The following is a 17,500-nucleotide window of genomic DNA, read 5'->3' on the forward strand; positions in this document are numbered from 1 at the left end:
CCCTCCCTTCTGTCACCCTCTCTCCCTACACACACACACACACACACACACACACACACACACACACACACACATTGTCTGTCTGTCTGTCTGTCTGTCTCTCTCTCTCTCTCTCTCTCTCTCTCTCTCTCTCTCTCTCTCTCTATCTATCTATCTTCTGCTCTTCTTCCCCACTGTTTCTCTTTTCCTGTTGCTCTCTTTCTCTTTACTTCCTCTCTTTATTAGTTTCCCTCTTCCCTAATCTTTCCTCTCTTCCTCCTCCCTTCCTCTTTTCCATCTCCTCTCCCTCCCTCTTTCTCCATTTCTATCTCTTCCTTCTCTCTTCCACTTCCTCTTATTTCCTTCCTTTTTCCTTTTTATTATATCTTCTCACTTTTTTCTTCTACCCTCCTTCTCTCCTTCCCTCCTTCCATCCTTCCTTCCTTCTTCCTTCCTTCCGTCCTTCTTCTCTCCCATCTTTCATTCTTTCCTTCCTTCCTTCCTTCTTTTCATCCTTCCTTCCTTTCTGCCTGCCTGCCTGCCTTCCTTCCTTCCTTCCGTCCTTTCCTTCTTCCTTCCATCCTTCCTTCCATCCATCCATCATCCTTCCTTCCATCCATCCATCATCCTTCCTTCCTTCCTTCCTTCCTTCTTTCCTTTCCTTCCTTATTTCATGTTTATTTCCCCTCACTTTATCACGTTTTCACTCCCTCCATCCCCTCATCCTCTCTCTCTCTCTCTCCTTTTCCTTTGATATTTACACAGTTCCATCTCTCTCTCTCTCTCTCTCTCTCTCTCTCTCTCTCTCTCTTAGTGAAGAGGGGAGAGGGGAGAGAAAAGGAAAGATAAGGAAAGGGTGTAAAGATACGCTGAGGAGGGAGGGAGAGAGGGGCGATTACAGATAGAGAGAGAGAGAGAGAGAGAGAGAGAGTCACTTAACTGATTTGGAGTTAAAATATTTTCATCCCTTCCCTTCCCTTTCCATCCCATCCCATCCCTTCCCTTTCCATCCCATCCCATCCCTTCCCTTCCCATCCCATCCCATCCCTTCCCTTCCCATCCCATCCCTTCCCTTCCCATCCCATCCCTTCCCTTCCCTTCCCTTTCCATCCCATCCCTTCCCTTTCCATCCCATCCCTTCCCTTCCCTTCCCTTCCCTTCCCTTCCCTTCCCATCCCATCCCGTCCCGTCCCTTCCCTTCCCTTCCCTTCCCTTCCCATCCCATCCCTTCCCTTCCCTTCCCTTCCCTTCCCATCCCTTCCCTTTCCATCCCATCCCATCCCATCCCTTCCCTTTCCATCCCATCCCTTCCCTTCCCATCCCATCCCATCCCTTCCCTTCCCTTCCTGTCAGATGATTTTTTTTACGTGTCCTACTATTGTTGTTTTTGTTTTTTGTTTTTCACTATCTCTCCTCCAAATGTTTGGTCACTTCTACCTTATAGTTTCCTTCCTTCCTTCCTTCCACATTCCTTCCTTCCTTCCTTCCACATTCCTTCCTTCCTTCCTCCCACCCTCCCTCCCTCCCTCGCTTCCATCCCTCCTTCCTGTCTTCCTTCCTTCCTTCCTCCCTCCCTCCCTTGTTCATCTCTTCCAATTCTTTCTTCCTTCCTTAACCGACTCCTTCATCGTCTCTTCTTCCTTCTGTCCTTCCATCTTTGACGCCATTCATCAAATATTGCTTCACATCATTCGTCACCAATTTCCTTCCTTCCTTCCTCTTTCCTTCCTTTCTTTCTTCCTCTTTCCTCCATCCTTCCTCGTTCCTCTTTCCTTCCTTCCTTCCTTCACCTCTTTTTTTCTTTCCTTCCTTTATTTTTTCCATCTGTCACCTTCCCCCCTCCCCTCTCTCTTTCTCTCTCTCTCTCTCTCTCGTGTGTGTGTGTGTGTGTGTGTGTGTGTGTGTGTGTGTGTGTGTGTGTGTGTGACCTATTCAGAACAGTATTTTCTTCCTTATTTAATCCAGTGTCCTCCTCCTCCTCCTCCTCCTTTAATCTTCATGGTATTCCTCTTTGTCTTTACTTTCCTACCTCCCTCACTTCTCTTTTCTACTTTTCCTCTTATTACCCATCTTTCCTCTTATTTTCTTCACACCTCTCTAACCATCTTCCTCTTATTCTTCTTTCCTCCTCTTCCTCTTATACGTCTTCCTCGTTTTTTTCCTTCCTTCTCTTCGTCTTTCTTCAGCCTCATCTTACTGTTTTTTTTCCTCTCCTCATTCTTTCTTCCTCTCTGTCTTCTTACCTCTCCTCCTTCTTCCTCTTTCCTCCTCTTCATTTCTCTTGCTCCTCTTCCTTGTTAGAGACTACAGCGATCAAGAGTAGCGCCCATTGGCCCCATCCTGCCTTCCCTCCCTCCCTCCCTCCCTCCCTCCCGCCATCCCTCCCTCCCTCCCTCCTTCCATCCATCCTTCGCTCATTCCCTCCCTCCTTCCTTCCTTCGCTCCTTTCTTCCTCCCTTGCTCCTCCCTCCTCCCTCCTCCACTCCTTCCCTCCCTCTTTCTCTTTCCTTCCCTGTCCTTGTCCTTCCCCCCTCCCCCCCTCTCTCTCTCTCTGTCTCTCTCTCTCTCTCTCTCTCTCTCCCTCCACGCTGCTCTTGGCTCCTCTCCATGACCTTCTTTGACATTCTTTCAAGATCATCATTTTCTTCCTTCCTTCCTTCTCTGTTTTCTGTATTTCATTCTTTCACTTTCAGTCTTCCTACCTACCTGCCTGCCTGCCTGCCTACCTACCTACCTACCTACCTACCTACCTACCTACCTTTCTCCCTTCCTTTGTTTGTTTTTGTTTGTTTCTGCCTTTCTTTTTCTTACTTTCTTTTTTTCCTTTTATTTTTTCTCACTTTCCTTTTCTCTAATCCCCGCTTTCTTAGATGCATGTCTGAGCTGAAGATTATTGCCCAGAGGTGATGATGATGTTGATGATGATGATAATGAAATAATAATAATAGCAATAATAATAGTAAAAAAATAATAATAATAACTAGAATGGCACTCAGTAGAGCGCATACCTCCGCCATCAACATCCATGCAATATTCACCTAAAAATTTACGATGTCGAGAAACGCCCCATCTCGCAATGTTAAAGTGAAAAAAAATTCCTGGCACGGCACCTTTCTCCAGATCGGCACCAAAATGTAATGGAGTGTATTCTGTGCCAAGGCACATTCTTGTACCAAGTTTCGTGACAATCCGTCCAGTAGTTTTTGTGTAATATTGCTCACAAACCACCTAACCAACCAACACAAACGGACAGGGGTGAAAACATAACCTCCTTGGCGGGGGTAATAATAATAATAACAGTAGTAGTAGTAGTGGTAGTAGTGAAGTTAGTAGTAGTAGTAGTAGTGAAGTTAGTAGTAGTAGTAGTAGTCGGAGTAATAATAATAATAATAATAATAATAATAATAATTAGTGGTAGTAGTAGTAGTGGTAGTCGAAGTGATAATAGTAGTAGTAGTAATAATAATAATAATAATAATAATAATAATAATAATAAGTAAATAACGTCTTTGTTCTGATGGGATTATTTCCAGTTCTTTCCTCCTTTTTGTTTGTCCTCTTTCTCCCTTTTATTTCCTCCTCTCATTTTCAGTCTTCTCGTCTCTCTCTCTCTCTCTCTCTCTCTCTCTCTCTCTCTCTCTCAGCTTAGTCAATAGCCAAGTATAGTCAAACTCAAGGAATAATTTTGACTAGACACCAAGGAGACGCACTCCCACTTCAGAACAACAGCTCTTCGAATTTCATGCTAAGATCTGATGGAACTGGCCAACTGGAAATTCAATGTGCATAATTTTGAGGTGGAAATGAGTCTCCTTGGTTTCTAGACAAATTTATTGCTCTAGTCTGACTACACTTGACCATTAACTAAGCTGAGAGAGAGAGAGAGAGAGAGAGAGAGAGAGAGAGAGAGAGAGAGATTAAAAAATGACGAAAAAAAAATACAAGTTGAAGAGGAGAAAAGGCTATAATAGAAATAAAGGGAGCTACCGGACGAGAGAGAGAGAGAGAGAGAGAGAGAATTTAGCGTGGGAGCAAGCGGGTTCCATAGACTCTCACAGACCTGGTGAATGGACTCCTTAAACGAAGAGTAATGGTGTGTGTGTGTGTGTGTGTGTGTGTGTGTGTGTGTGTGTGTGTGAAGAAAAGTATTAGAGGCCATATGACTCTCTCTCTCTCTCTCTCTCTCTCTCTCTAAGCCTCCGATAGTTACATTATAATTTAACATTTGATAAAAAATAACTTACTATATAGACTATTGTATCATACTCTTTTTATTTAATCGGCCTAAAATTGCCATCTCTTCATCCTTCATGCTGAGTTTGAGCATTAGGTTAGTTTTGGAAAGGATGTAGAACCATAATATTGTCTTTGATGACTGAGCTACGTTGGGGGGGGGGGGGAAACTAATGATGTCCTGTGAAAAGCATCATAAGAATAAAACCTTGAAAATATGTTTGATGATGATGATGCATTAAGATACGTATATTGTGAGTGTAGCATTTTCTAGCAGTGCAGCCATTAAATGATGATGGTGATGATGATAGTGAATATGATGATGACGGTAATAAATGATGGTGATAATATTGATGAAGGTGATGATGACGATGATGATAAATATGAAGATAATAACGATGATAATGACGACGACGATGATAGACATTAAATCATAACTTATTTTACTTTATTTATATATTCAATTCAGGCAGCACATGTATCTGGTGATGGCAATTCAGGCAGCACATGTATCTGGTGATGGGGATGGTGATAATCGTGAAGATAATGATAAGAACGATGATAACTAGACATTAAAACAATAACTCATTTTATTTTACTTTATTTACTTATTTATTTCAGGCAGCAGCGATCATCGAGAAAGATATAGGATTCTTTTCGACGCCGCTCACTTCGGATCCCTTCACAGCGTTTATCCCCACCAACGCCGCCTTCAAAGCATACACAGGACCCAGGAACAAGAGGCTCATTCAGTACCACTTGGGTGAGACATAGGCCTAGTTTCAACCTCCCTTTTTTTTTTTTTTTTTTCCGCCGTACTGTTTTGCATGGGTGTGTGTGTGTGTGTGTGTGTGTGTGTGTGTGTGTGTGTGTGTGTGTGTGTGTGTGTGTGGTTATTACCATCTTTTTACACATAGGGATTGCAAATTTCAGGTGGATAAACGATCTTGGCATAATATAAAAATCAGATAAAGCGAAGTTTCATGCATTGTAAACATAAGCAGTTGCATGAACTCACAAAAAATATTCATAGGAGTTTTTCTGGAAAAAGCTTATTCATCTGATATTTCCAGCTCATTTACATTTGTCTGATTTAGGTAAGGATGCCCGCCATGTAACATCCACTCACCTGATGTAGTGCTGTTTTTGAGTGACTCTACATTGAGTGACAAGTCAGATGGTTTCCTGTAATCCAGGAAACTGTTACTATGTCGGGTGGTAACCATGTAGCCAAATAATTCCTGGCGATCTAGTGGATCAAGGGTCTCCAAGCGGATGGGATCCAGAGTGGTTTAAATCCGAGTTAGGGTTGGAGTTTACTGCTCACATAATGCCACTCAGAGGCTAGTGAGGCTGGTCATCCTCCCCGCAATGTTGGAACTGACAAACTTTGCCTAGCCATGGGTCCATATGCTCCTGATGGGTCAAAAAAGGGTTAGATGATGGTGGATGGTCTGATACAACCCTTTGGCTGCTACGTAGCATTTTTTGGTCATTCCCCAGGATATGACCTAAGTCCTTAAGAAATGAAATTGCTAATTATGTCTTAGGTGCTACTTTTTTAATAATAAGTGACCGTGAAGTATCAGTTTTTTACTGTTTCGTTTCGTTTTTAAAGGCTCCAACATGCTTGCATGAGTCAGCCTTGGTCACCTAATGGCGGTTCTCCACGCTGCACGATCCATTGCAGCCTCCCTGTCCCTTAACCCTAAGGTCACACTTAATGACCTCGTCCCATGTCTTTCTCGGTCTGCCCCTCATAACCCCACCCCCAATATTAATACTTCTCACCTTCCTCACCCAATTATCATCCCCCATCCTCTCCACATATCCAAACCACCTCAATCTACCTCTCCTGATCACAACACCAATACACTCCAGTCCCATCCTACCTCTCAACTCTTCCATCGTAAACCCAGCCCCTCCAGGCCTTGGACGCAGGGACGCACTGCACATCCACCTAATCATTGTCATTTCTGTACGTCTGAGCTGGCGAATATCTTCCTCCTTCACTGCCCAGGTCTCACTACCATACAGCATTACACTCCTAACACATGCTGCATACAAAGACCCCTTAGCATGTAGGGAGAGCCCTCTCAATGTCAGGAGAGGCAAGAGCTCCCTGAACTTCTTCCAACCACTTCTCACCCTAGCCACAGAGCTGCTCCAGCTCCACCTCCAGCACACAACATGTCTCCCAAATAACAAAACTGTTCCACACACTCAAGAGATTCACCAGCAAGTTCAATCCTTTCACGTCTGACTGTGATAATGTGATAATGGTAAAAAAAAAAAAATGCATCTTTCTACAAGAAAATTCTTGTCCTTTCGTTTTCATTCATTCATTCATCATGTTATATAATCTTGTCCTTTCTTTATCATTCATTCATTCATCATCTAATCTAATTTATCTTTTCAGTTACCCCACAAAATCACCCTTTAAACTGAATACTGTATCATTTTCCATGCCTCATGTCATATACTCCACATAAGCTTGTATATGTTTCATGCTGCCAGGGGATCTATACAGTATATGAACATGGGCAGTACAGGCTTCATCAGTCTTGTCTCAGATAGAATGTTTTTCAGTGAAGGGACCATCTTGTTGCACTATGTTCCTTGTCCTTTTTTTTTTTTTTATATATATATATATATCAGAAATGCAGCACAGATCTGCTGATCGTTACATGTTGATGGGATGTGAATTTTTAGGTCAGATATATTTGCTTACTATTCCTCAATTGTGCTTCTGAATCCCTTACCAGTGACAGTTACTCATTCACCCACTCACCTGTAGTATCACTGGAGCAAGTCCAGTTGATTATGGTGCAAGAGAAGGTGATTGAATTTGCAGTATAAATGAAAAAAAGAAAATTGCCAAACCTTGAAACACATTAGACTAAATGGTAGACCCTTGCCATAACAGACTAATTGGGGGGGAAGCCTGATCTGATAAAGCTGATTACGGTATCTGATATATCTTATGGTCCCCACCCCTGTGGGTTTCGAGCACGTTTCAAAATAAATGAGTACAGTAGCATACCGGTATTCTAATACTGAAATGAAAATATGCCCATGTGACAATAAGCTGGTCCATAATTTTGCCTTTGTCTTGCCTACCGGGTATTTCACATCCTTGTCATAGTACTTCTTCATGACTAGTACAATGTTGTATTACTGTATTCTGTTATTACAACTCAGCAGTCAAGATGGGGAGAGGGCAATTTCGGGTCAGGTTGGAGTAAAAAGGGTAGGAAACGTACGGTATTTGTGACCCATTAAATGGACATTGTTTATTTTATCCAGCGGAAATCCCGGTTGCTTTTATAGTGTCCATTAAATCTGATATCCGGTCTATGGCAGTCCATTAAATTGAGGAGTCTAATGTAGCTGTTTCTGATACTGTAATGCTACATGGAGAAAGTTATGTTTTCCATGTGGGATTGAGGAGGCAGTTCCAGTAAAAAGTGATTCAGTGAACTTTTTTTTTTTTTTTAGATATTTTCTGGGTTTAGTGAAAGATCTGTAATTCACAAAGCATACACTTAAAAGAAAAATGGAGATACATCCATCAAACTTTTATTTAAGCATTGGTGTAGCATGGTACACATGCATTTTTTTTTTTTTTTTTTTTTTTTCCTAATTCAGTAAAATCATGTACAGTACAGTGCCCTCGCACAGTAAACGTATTAAGAGTAAACGATTTGCCTAGTGAATGAGCAGGGGCTAATCAGGTCCACAAAACCATAATGAACGAGTTGAACCCCAAGTGAACGAAATTGGGGGAAAGCGTAGTCCATAACTGCCATCTCCCATATTGAACGACCCCCCCCCCTCCTCCCCAGTAGACGTTGCACAAGAGGCCAGATCTGAGCAACCTTTTGAACAGAATCCAATGGAGGATGAAGATTTGCCTATGTGTATTTGCCTAAGATAAGTAAAATTCTAACGGCAATGTATGCTGTGAGAGAAGAAGTCAGGGCAATTGAAACCAGTTACACAGGAAGTGCTCAGTGGAGTAGAAACCACTTTTCATCATTACATTGAAAGGCACAGTATGGAAGTCAACAGAAGAAAACAAATACAGTACTCATCACACGCTACTGCTGAACTCAAGAACAACAGGAACCAGTTGCCTCCACATCGTCTGCTACACTTCCTGGGGAAGACGATGATGATGTGATGTCAATGATGTCACCATTGGACTTTGAAGGTTTTATGGGAGAGGTGAATGAGGTAGAGGCACGTGGGGAAGTGGTTTAGTCAAGTGATGAGGGCGAGACTGGTGATGGGAATGAGGAAGTGGAGGGTGATGGTGAGGACAAACGAAGTGTATCTCCCTGTCTCGGAACCACCTGTATTCAAGCCAATCAGGGCCTCTATCTGCCTCAAAAAAGGTAAATAACCACATGTTTTATATTTTATATGTCTGAACTGTATGTGTTTGAAATGTGTCCTTTAGTACATCTCTGTGGCTCAAAAAGTGGACTTTGAGGGAGTGGTGCCGCCCATATGCTATTTTTTCCGTAAGGTATGTTGTTCACAGTGAACAAATTCACTTTAAATGAGCTTGTCTGCTGCCCATAAACTCGTACACTGCGAGGGCACTGTACTTTTATATTTCTGCCATATTCAGACAGTCTCACTTATCTTCAGGAAGGCCTTTTATGATGAAGAGGCCACTGAATGCTAGGTGTAACCCCACCAGTTCAGATATTCTCTACATAATTGAATAGTGTAGTCTAATGGTAGCAGAAATAAAATGCTCCATCATCGTATTGACCAGCTTAGTAGTGTCCCACAATATACTAAATCCCATCTCCCTTTCAGTGAACTTGCCATTAAAGCTGGAAGATCTCCAAGAGGAACAGTCAACAACACTACCAGGAAATGCTCGCCTCTATGTTGCTAAAATTCCATCAGGTCAGCCGGTGTTTAAGGGTTACGAGGACAATTACTTCTATATCAACAATGCAAAAGTCGTTGAAGGCAACATTGAGTGTATAGCTGACATCGGACTTCCTCAGGCAAGTGATGGGCAAGTGGGAAGAGAAATAATTGATGATTTACAGGATACGTGGATTTATAGGTACAGTACCTTGTCAGTCCGATGATGCCTGTCTTTATTCTTTCTGCCTTCAGACAAATTTCATAAACTTGGTTAAGGGTTTTGTATTGAAGAGGTTATGCAGTACCTAACCCTGAATTCAAAGATGTGTCTGTCCTAAGTTAAATAAAAGTATCTGAAGGTAGCAATAATAAAATGTAAAATGTGTCATTAGACTGAAGGGGTTGAAACAAGTGTTAAAACAACAACATTTTACATACAACTGTAACTTGCAAAATAGTTTTCTAGGGAGCAATGTAACTAGTAAATAACATTCAGTGGAGCAATGCAACTTTGTTAATTTTCTAGGGAGCAATGTAATTTTAGTAAATTACATTCTAGGGAGCATTGTAACTTTAGTAACTTTCTAGAGAGCAGTGTAACTTTAGCGATAACTTTCTAGCACTTTAATAAGTAACCGTCTAGGGAGCAATGTGACTTTCATAAATAACTTTCCAGGGAGCAACGTACCGGTAGCTGTAGTAGGTAACATTCTAGGGAGCAGTTTAATTAATAAATATCTTTCTTGGGAGCAGTGGAACTATAATAAATAACTTTCTAGGGAGCAATGAAACATTAATAGGTTGTAATAGCAAAAAAAAAGATTTAAAAAAAAATGCCTGGGATAATGACTGGTGACTTATTGCTATTAGAAATTGACAACTAGGGTAAAAGTAGGTTAGTTCATATACTGCACACCTCTTACAGCCAAGCATTAAAAGTGTCTAACCTTCAGCATTTTCTACTTTTATTTCTGTATTTATGGTATTTTAACCCTTTCATGATCAGGTCAACTCCGGTTTTTATTCCCCCCCCCCATTTTTTTTTTTTTTTTTTTTTTTTTTTTATATATATATATATATATATCAGAAAGTCTTAAGAGTCTGAAAGTGTTAGTATTTTTCCCATTAACTTTCACAATTGGGACACGTCTAGTACTTTCTTTTCCGTTACAGTTAAAATCAGATAATTATACTATTAAAAAATCATCTGAGAGTGAGTTGTGGGAACCTGAAAATTATTAAAAATACTGTAAAGCGTGAATGCAGTAGTTATGGATACAGAGAGTATAAAGAGATGCAGGATAGATGCTGGTAATGCTGACAAAATCATCCCTACAACATGCCGTACTAGAATTCATTGGGTGAGCTGGGAAGTGTAATGTATGAACCACCCTGTACTGCATGCTGTGGCTTTTCTATTGTGCTAGCGAAAGGGAAATTAAGGCCTTATTGTGGATGACGTACAAGAGAGTTATATGTGGAGTTACATAATTATTTACATCTTTAATTTAAGGATGTAGCTCTTTAATCCAGAGACACAGCTCTTTAATCCAGGGACACAGCTCTTTAATCCAGGGACACAGCACTTTAATTCAGGGACATGGCTCTTTAATCCAGTGACAGCTCTTTAATCCAGGGACATGGTTTAGTGGGGTGATATGATGAAATTAAGAGGAGTGGTGGCATCCAGCAGAGGCATTGCAACAAATGATGTAAGCAATTTTTTTTATAACTTTCCAACTTTTCACACCTATTTCTCTCTTTCCCCCATCCCAACCCCCCTAAAAAAAGTACAGATAGTTAGGCACATGTAGTGAAACCAGGGATTCCAGGAGCTTGAATGATGTGAGTGATTGTATGGCCCACATCACTGAGCGTGCTGCTGGTATACATATATATATTTTTTCAGCCTCACTCCATGCTTATGTTGGAAGAAGGTTTAATGTAATAATGATGATGCGGTGAGGGAATAAAATTAGGTAAGTGTCTCAGTGGCATGGTTGACAGAGACTTCAGAGGATAGCGTACATGAGCATAACATGGTTTTAATCCAAGAGGTGGCTGAAGGGTTGCCTGTCATTTAATGTTGCCAGGGACACAGCATGGTCTCCTAGGGAAGCTTACCCTTGAGCCCTGTAGGGTTTCCAGAGGGCTAATAAAGGATTGACTGTTATTTTTACTTATTTATTTTTTATTAAGTGATTTAGCATCGCCTGTTGTGCCATAATGCTAAGGTCTGTTTTTGTACAGTGGCTGCACATTGTGGACCAAGTGATTGCCCCGTCATACCCTCAGACAGCCTCGAACATCACAATAGGCTTTGAGTACATGTACCCTGATGCCCAGAAGCTGCTGCTCAAACCTCAGTATTACGGCCTCGAAGGGAACTACTCCGTTTCGTAAGATTCATAAGTTGTTCACTGTAGTATCACACACAAAAAAAGAGTTTCACTGATAATCCCTTGTTGTCAGTGTATCTTGCCTTTTCTGATTGTCATTCCTGCCTTAATGTTAGAGAGTTTCTTTCACCCGCTGAGACTTCTTTGTTATTTGTGTCATATTGTGTTCCTTATATTATTTCATGTAGCACCTTCCTCTTCAACAACTGACAAAGAAGTGTAGGGTGGACTTTTGATTGTGATACTGCTGTTTAGACTGTACATATCTCTTGCTGTCATCCTTTACCAGCACTGTATTCCTTTCCTCTTGTCTGCCAGCTCTCTCTCTCTCTCTCTCTCTCGTAGCTGTATATTCTACCATACCAGTAAAATGCGCTTTGTGAGAATGTGACAAGTGAGCGAGCATTTGTACATACGCCTGGGATCATAATTTCATCTTGGTGCAGACTTTCAGCATTTCCTGTGAGGTACTTACACAATAACAGAAGAATAATTGAGCAAAAAAAATTTACTTTTTCACATTTTCTCCCTGGATGTACATATAGTAAGGGGCCGTAGCATTTATCATACCCACAATGTTCATTTCTCACCTCCCAACTTGCCGTATCAGTGAATTGCATTGGCAAATGATTGGTTATTAATCGAATGATAAAATCCAGAAATGGGGTGATTGCCCTAGCTGATTTCACCCCCTAAACATAGAAAAAACGTTCATGTAAAATTATGAGCTTAATATCCGACATTTAATTGTTAGAATTCATGCAAGAAATCTTAATGTTACAACAGGAAACATTTTTAAATTCAGTTTCATAGTGGATCATGTCAGTTGAGTCCTTGGTACATTCCCTTGGAAGGCTGAGATTCCAAGGGTCTTTCTTTGGTTTCATGAGTAAGTATATAGCTCAAAACAAAATTTATTGAATATATCTATTACCTGCAGAAAGAATCCCTTCTCTATCACACATCCAGTAGTAGAAGAGTTATTAGCCTCTGAAAACCATTGCGGTCGGGCCTTGTTGTGTTGGGGTGAGCCGAGACTTGTTGGGCTGCTTATTTCTCAGGTAAATGTAGAGCCAACATCACTTCACTCAATGTGCTCACTTTGCTCGTAATCATGATCTCTGTTAAGGAGGGCATGATTGGTAGAACAGATTCTTCATACTTTCTTGGAAAATTATCAGTACAATGAAAAAGTTTGCCTTGTATTCCTGTGCCATCGTTCTGTCTGGTACTCTTATCGCCTGTTCTCTGTCCAGCAGTTTTGTAGATAGATAGAGAGTTCAGGGATTATGTTAATAAAGTTATTTAAGAGGAGCCTGTGGAGTCACATGGAGAGACAGGCTGACAAATGGGGTTATAAAGGAGTGTTGTGGTGTGGATGTGGATGTGATTGGAAGCGCTAGGAGGAATACACTGAGGTGGTTTGGCCATGTGGAGAGGATGGAGGGTGAAAGACTGATGAAGAGAGTGTATGTGAGTGAGGTGGAGGGGGGAAGAGGGAGGGGGAGGCCGAGGATGAAATGGAGGGATGGGGTGGAGAGGTATATGAGAGAGGGGGGTGTGAGTTGGGAGCAGGGCAGTGAAATGGCGGGGGACAGGGCAACGTGGAGGCGATTTGTTTGTGGCCAACCTGAACGGGATTGAGGCGTCTGGCAATAGATAGATAGAATAGACCATGGTACTGGACCAATGAGTCTGTATAATAGTTAACTGCCATATTATCACAGGTCATCAGGGTTTTCCTTTTACTGTATATCTTTATAATATTCACACTAATTTGAATGATGTATTAAATAGCTGTATGGATGAAGAAAAGCATTTACAATATCTATCTATCTATTGCCAGATGCCTTAATCTTGTAAGGGGTGGCCACAAACAAATCACCTCCATGTTGCCCTATCCAGTGCCACTTCACTGCCTTGCTCCCTGCTCACACACCCCTCTCTCACATAATTCTCCACTCCATCCCTCCATCTCATTGTCAGCCTCCCCCTCCCTCTCCCCCCTTCCACCTCACTCCCATACACTCTCCTCTATTAGTCTCTCGCTCTCCATCCTCTCCACATGGCCAAACCACGTCCATGTACTAATGCTTCCTATCACATCCGTATCCTCACTGCAGTGCTCCTTCACTTCCTCATTTGTCAGTCTGTCTTTCCATGTAACTCCACATGCTCCTTTCAGATAATTCATTTCCACTGCCTTCACTCTTGACTTGTGTCCTTCCAAGGTCCAAGCTTTGCTTTGATATGTTAGAGTTGGTATCACAGTACTGTCATGCAGTGACTTTTATGCTTACTTCCCTGTTCCTTATCACTGCTTTCAAAGAACCAGCAGCCTTTCTTCCCTGTTGTACCCTTTTCAAACACTTCACTCTCTAAACTTCCGTCCATACTCATCACACTACCCAAGTATGTAAATGCACTCACATTTTCCATCCTCCTCATCTAGCCTCACTGTACATATAATGACTTCATTACTCTCAAAGACCATAACTTTACTCTTCCCTACATTCACCTTTAGATTCTGTTTCTTACACTCCCAGACCCATTCACCAAGCCTTGCAGTTCCCATTCGTCTTCACTTAACGATACAGTATCATTTGCAAACAACAGTACAGGGAGTTTCCAGACACAATATACAAGCAGTATTCCATGGAACCTAAGCTCAGGAAAGTTCAAAAATAGTCAGCCCCAGTTCACCTTGCCATTATGGTACCAAGTTCTCACTCGTGTACTGTTTTTCAGGGAGTTTCAGAAACGTGTGTCAAACCTCAAAGCCATGGACTCTTTCAACATCACAGGCAGAAACACATTCTTCATCCCTGTGGACCAGGCCCTCAATGTAAGTAGAAATTTCCCTTTTATTGTCCTGCGTAAGAAGTTTTTAGTTGAAGTTTCCTGAACTTGGCTTCTAAAAATCATTGCATAGTTACAGTCAGTGTTCACTTAGAGTCTAGGATGTGTTGACAGAACACTGCTTGAAAGGAGACTTGCGTCTGGTGCATAATTGAGACATAACATGAAGATAAAAAAATCTTACTTAAAACTACTTTACATAAAAAAAAAATTCTTTAAGTGAATTAAGGTGTTAATTCATCCACAAGTTAATAAAATAAGTCCTTTTTATAATTTGCTTGTTTGATGTCATTTTTTTTCTGTTAAGAGTTAAAGAAAATTACCTGATATTGCAACCAATGAAGATGATTTTCCAGATTCCCCAAATTTCTGTTGATCAGAAGTGTAGGGACAAGAAGCTGGGCTACCATACTCCAGACATTTCAGACAAGAATGACGAGTTACCCTTCCTTGAGTGGCATTATCCTTTTTATTTAAACTTCAAAATGCCAGTTCCCACAGTTTTGTTAATTATGTATACAAAGTTGTGATATTTTAATGCACATCCCTCACTTGTAATTAGGACTGAGGCAGCTTCCAGTGGGACATGTTATTGATTCAAGAGTGTGACATTATAAGCAAGAAAAAACACTCATATAGGAAAAGGTGGGCAAGTACCAGTAGTTAGAAATGTGGTTTGGCCCCCCCTCCCCCCCCAAACAAAAGCTTACAGTGAGTCTTTTCTGTAATATGTCACTGTATTCGAGGAGGTAAATGAAACAAGTGTAAGTAAGGACTGACTGTAACTTGAGCACAGTGCATGTTTTCAGGTGAGGAGCCTCGTGGTGTGGTTCAATCCCTTCACTACGATGACAGATTGGTTTTGCTTATTGATACCACTTCCTGATAGTTTTACTCAGTGTGCAGAAGACCTCATTTATTTACAGATTTAATGAAGAGTGCACATAAAAATCACGTTTACTGATGGTTTTAATGGTTATAAGTAAGAGGCCACTTATATTGAAGGAATTATTGATAGATACTTATATAAAGCCTCTGATATTGAAGGAATTCTTGGTAAATACTTGTAATAGGCCTCAGATATTGAAGGATTTGTTGAATGATACTGCATATGCAAAAGACCTCCGATATTGAAGGATGTATACTGTAGGAAGAACCTCTCATATTGGGAGTTTAATAAAGGATGTATCTCATGAACATCCCAGTATTGTAGGATTTAATGAAGGCTGTATCTAATTGATCTCTTGTAATGCAGGATATATCCAAGTAGCTTTGTGTAATGAAGGATATATCTAAATAAAGGTATTTAATTTGAATAGTTTCTCCTAAGCTGAATGACGTTCTCTGGTATTACTGGATTAAAAAAAAAAAAAAAAAATGCATCCTTGGGTTGAAGGGGTTAATTCCTTGGCTGAAATTACATTCTTTTTAAAATTCAGTTCCCTCTGTTGTCAATTGATTTTGCTATATTTGACCTTCTCAAATTGGCTGGGTTAGGTGTTGTGTGCAGACGTCATTAACTCGGTTCGTATTGAAGATTCCCCCAGAGTTGAATACAGTATACTCAAAGCAGGAATGAGCTGCCAAATTAATCATCCTAGTGAAGGGGTAATATGCATTGATTTTGCATCTGATTAAATTGCAAAGATGACAAGGATATGTGTTTAATAAGAGTGGCTTTGATTTCTTTGTATATGATTACTTTGCAAAAATCAGATTAGTGTTATTTTAACAAGACTTTATTTGCATCATTCTGATCATAAGCTTCATACTTGATTGCTGTGTTAAAAGATAAAAGGAGAGATGGCAAGTCTAATTGTCTTTACATTAGAGTTGCCAGCAACTTCTATAGTGCTTCTTGGATAATCACTGCTAGACTGTAGTTTATTGATTTGTTACACAGTAAAATATCCCATTTCTGGACTCTCAAGTAAAGTATTCCAATTCTGAGGCCCAAATGCTAGAACAAGGCTTGAGTTGGACTTGGAAGTTGGACCTGGGACAGTCCCACTCATGGCTTACTCATGTTGGGCTCAGCCAGCTTGACTCTGCCATATGTAGAATCAAGGCTTAAGTCTGACTTTACAGAGTCGGACTCAAGTTGTGGAATTGCAGCAAATCTTTGAGTACTTTCAGATCAGCCAATCATAGCACCAACTTTTCAATATGATATTTAGCAAATAAGGCACGATAAACCAAGAGGCTTTATAAAAACATTAGCTAACTGATATCTACAGTCCACTTCGTGGAAATTTTCATTGGCCATGCCCTGCTTGTCTATGTCAGCCATGCTTAGATGACTGTTATCATACAGCTGGCAGTGCCTTTGTGGCACTACTACCACTTTCTAACTGACAGTCATAATGATAATATCACCTGAGCTTTTAATCTGATTGGGAGACTACTGCCTGTACAGTATCCTCAGTTTTCTATTAGTCTGTCATTATGGCAAGCAGCCATAATCTGTGATTCATTTAGCCACCAATAATGACAGGTTTAAATGCACCAGCAGGAGAACAGGGACTGCTTGCAGAAGCCATCCCTCCACCCCTTTAGGAAAAGCAAAAATGTGTGTGACAGCTTATGCTGTGATACTATTTGTTTTGTGCAGATTCCAGCAGTCATGGGCAGTACATACAAGAAGTGTACCGTATATAAAGCCTATAATGTTACTGCAATATGAGTTACTGTACAAAGGGGGGAATAAGAACTACAAATCAGGACCTACATTATAATGAGCTGAATAGGCTATCAAAATTATTCATCAGTTTACTGTACAAACATGCACAACCAACATAATTATCGTTTAGTAAGTGGTGATGAAGCACAGAGAATTGTTAACCATATGGCACTGTATTATCTTCACAGTACTTCATTATACAAACTGTACTGGACATAAAAACTATATTATAACATACATTGCAGTTGTTTAGTAATGGGAACAATAAAGTTTTGTCATAACTCTTGCCGTACTTGGTACTGTACATCAATACTAATGCCATCATAATGCAGATGCCTGTATATCATAAAGCATTGCCAGCAACACTTGAATGTAATATCATCAACCAATGGAAAAATATTCTGATAAAAAATATACAAGTTTACAAAATGCAGCCTACACTGGTCAAATATTTTACATG

At 40.6% G+C, this 17,500-nt stretch overlaps 1 protein-coding gene across 1 annotated transcript in view; it reads left to right on the forward strand.

The window, feature by feature from the left end:
• Window positions 1-17,500, forward strand: part of Fas1 (fasciclin 1 Fas1 domain-containing) — a 400,018-nt gene that overhangs the window by 290,317 nt on the left and 92,201 nt on the right. Inside the window, exons 2-5 of the mRNA XM_080276078.1 lie at window positions 4,834-4,975; window positions 9,043-9,239; window positions 11,353-11,501; window positions 14,250-14,346. Of these exons, the coding sequence (XP_080132204.1) occupies window positions 4,834-4,975; window positions 9,043-9,239; window positions 11,353-11,501; window positions 14,250-14,346 (585 nt within the window). The remainder of the gene's footprint in view (window positions 1-4,833; window positions 4,976-9,042; window positions 9,240-11,352; window positions 11,502-14,249; window positions 14,347-17,500) is intronic.

The sequence above is a fragment of the Coenobita brevimanus genome, chromosome 7 (genome assembly GCF_032717465.1).
Source record: "Coenobita brevimanus isolate Jiangsu-jjx chromosome 7, ASM3271746v2, whole genome shotgun sequence".
NCBI lineage: Eukaryota > Metazoa > Arthropoda > Malacostraca > Decapoda > Coenobitidae > Coenobita > Coenobita brevimanus.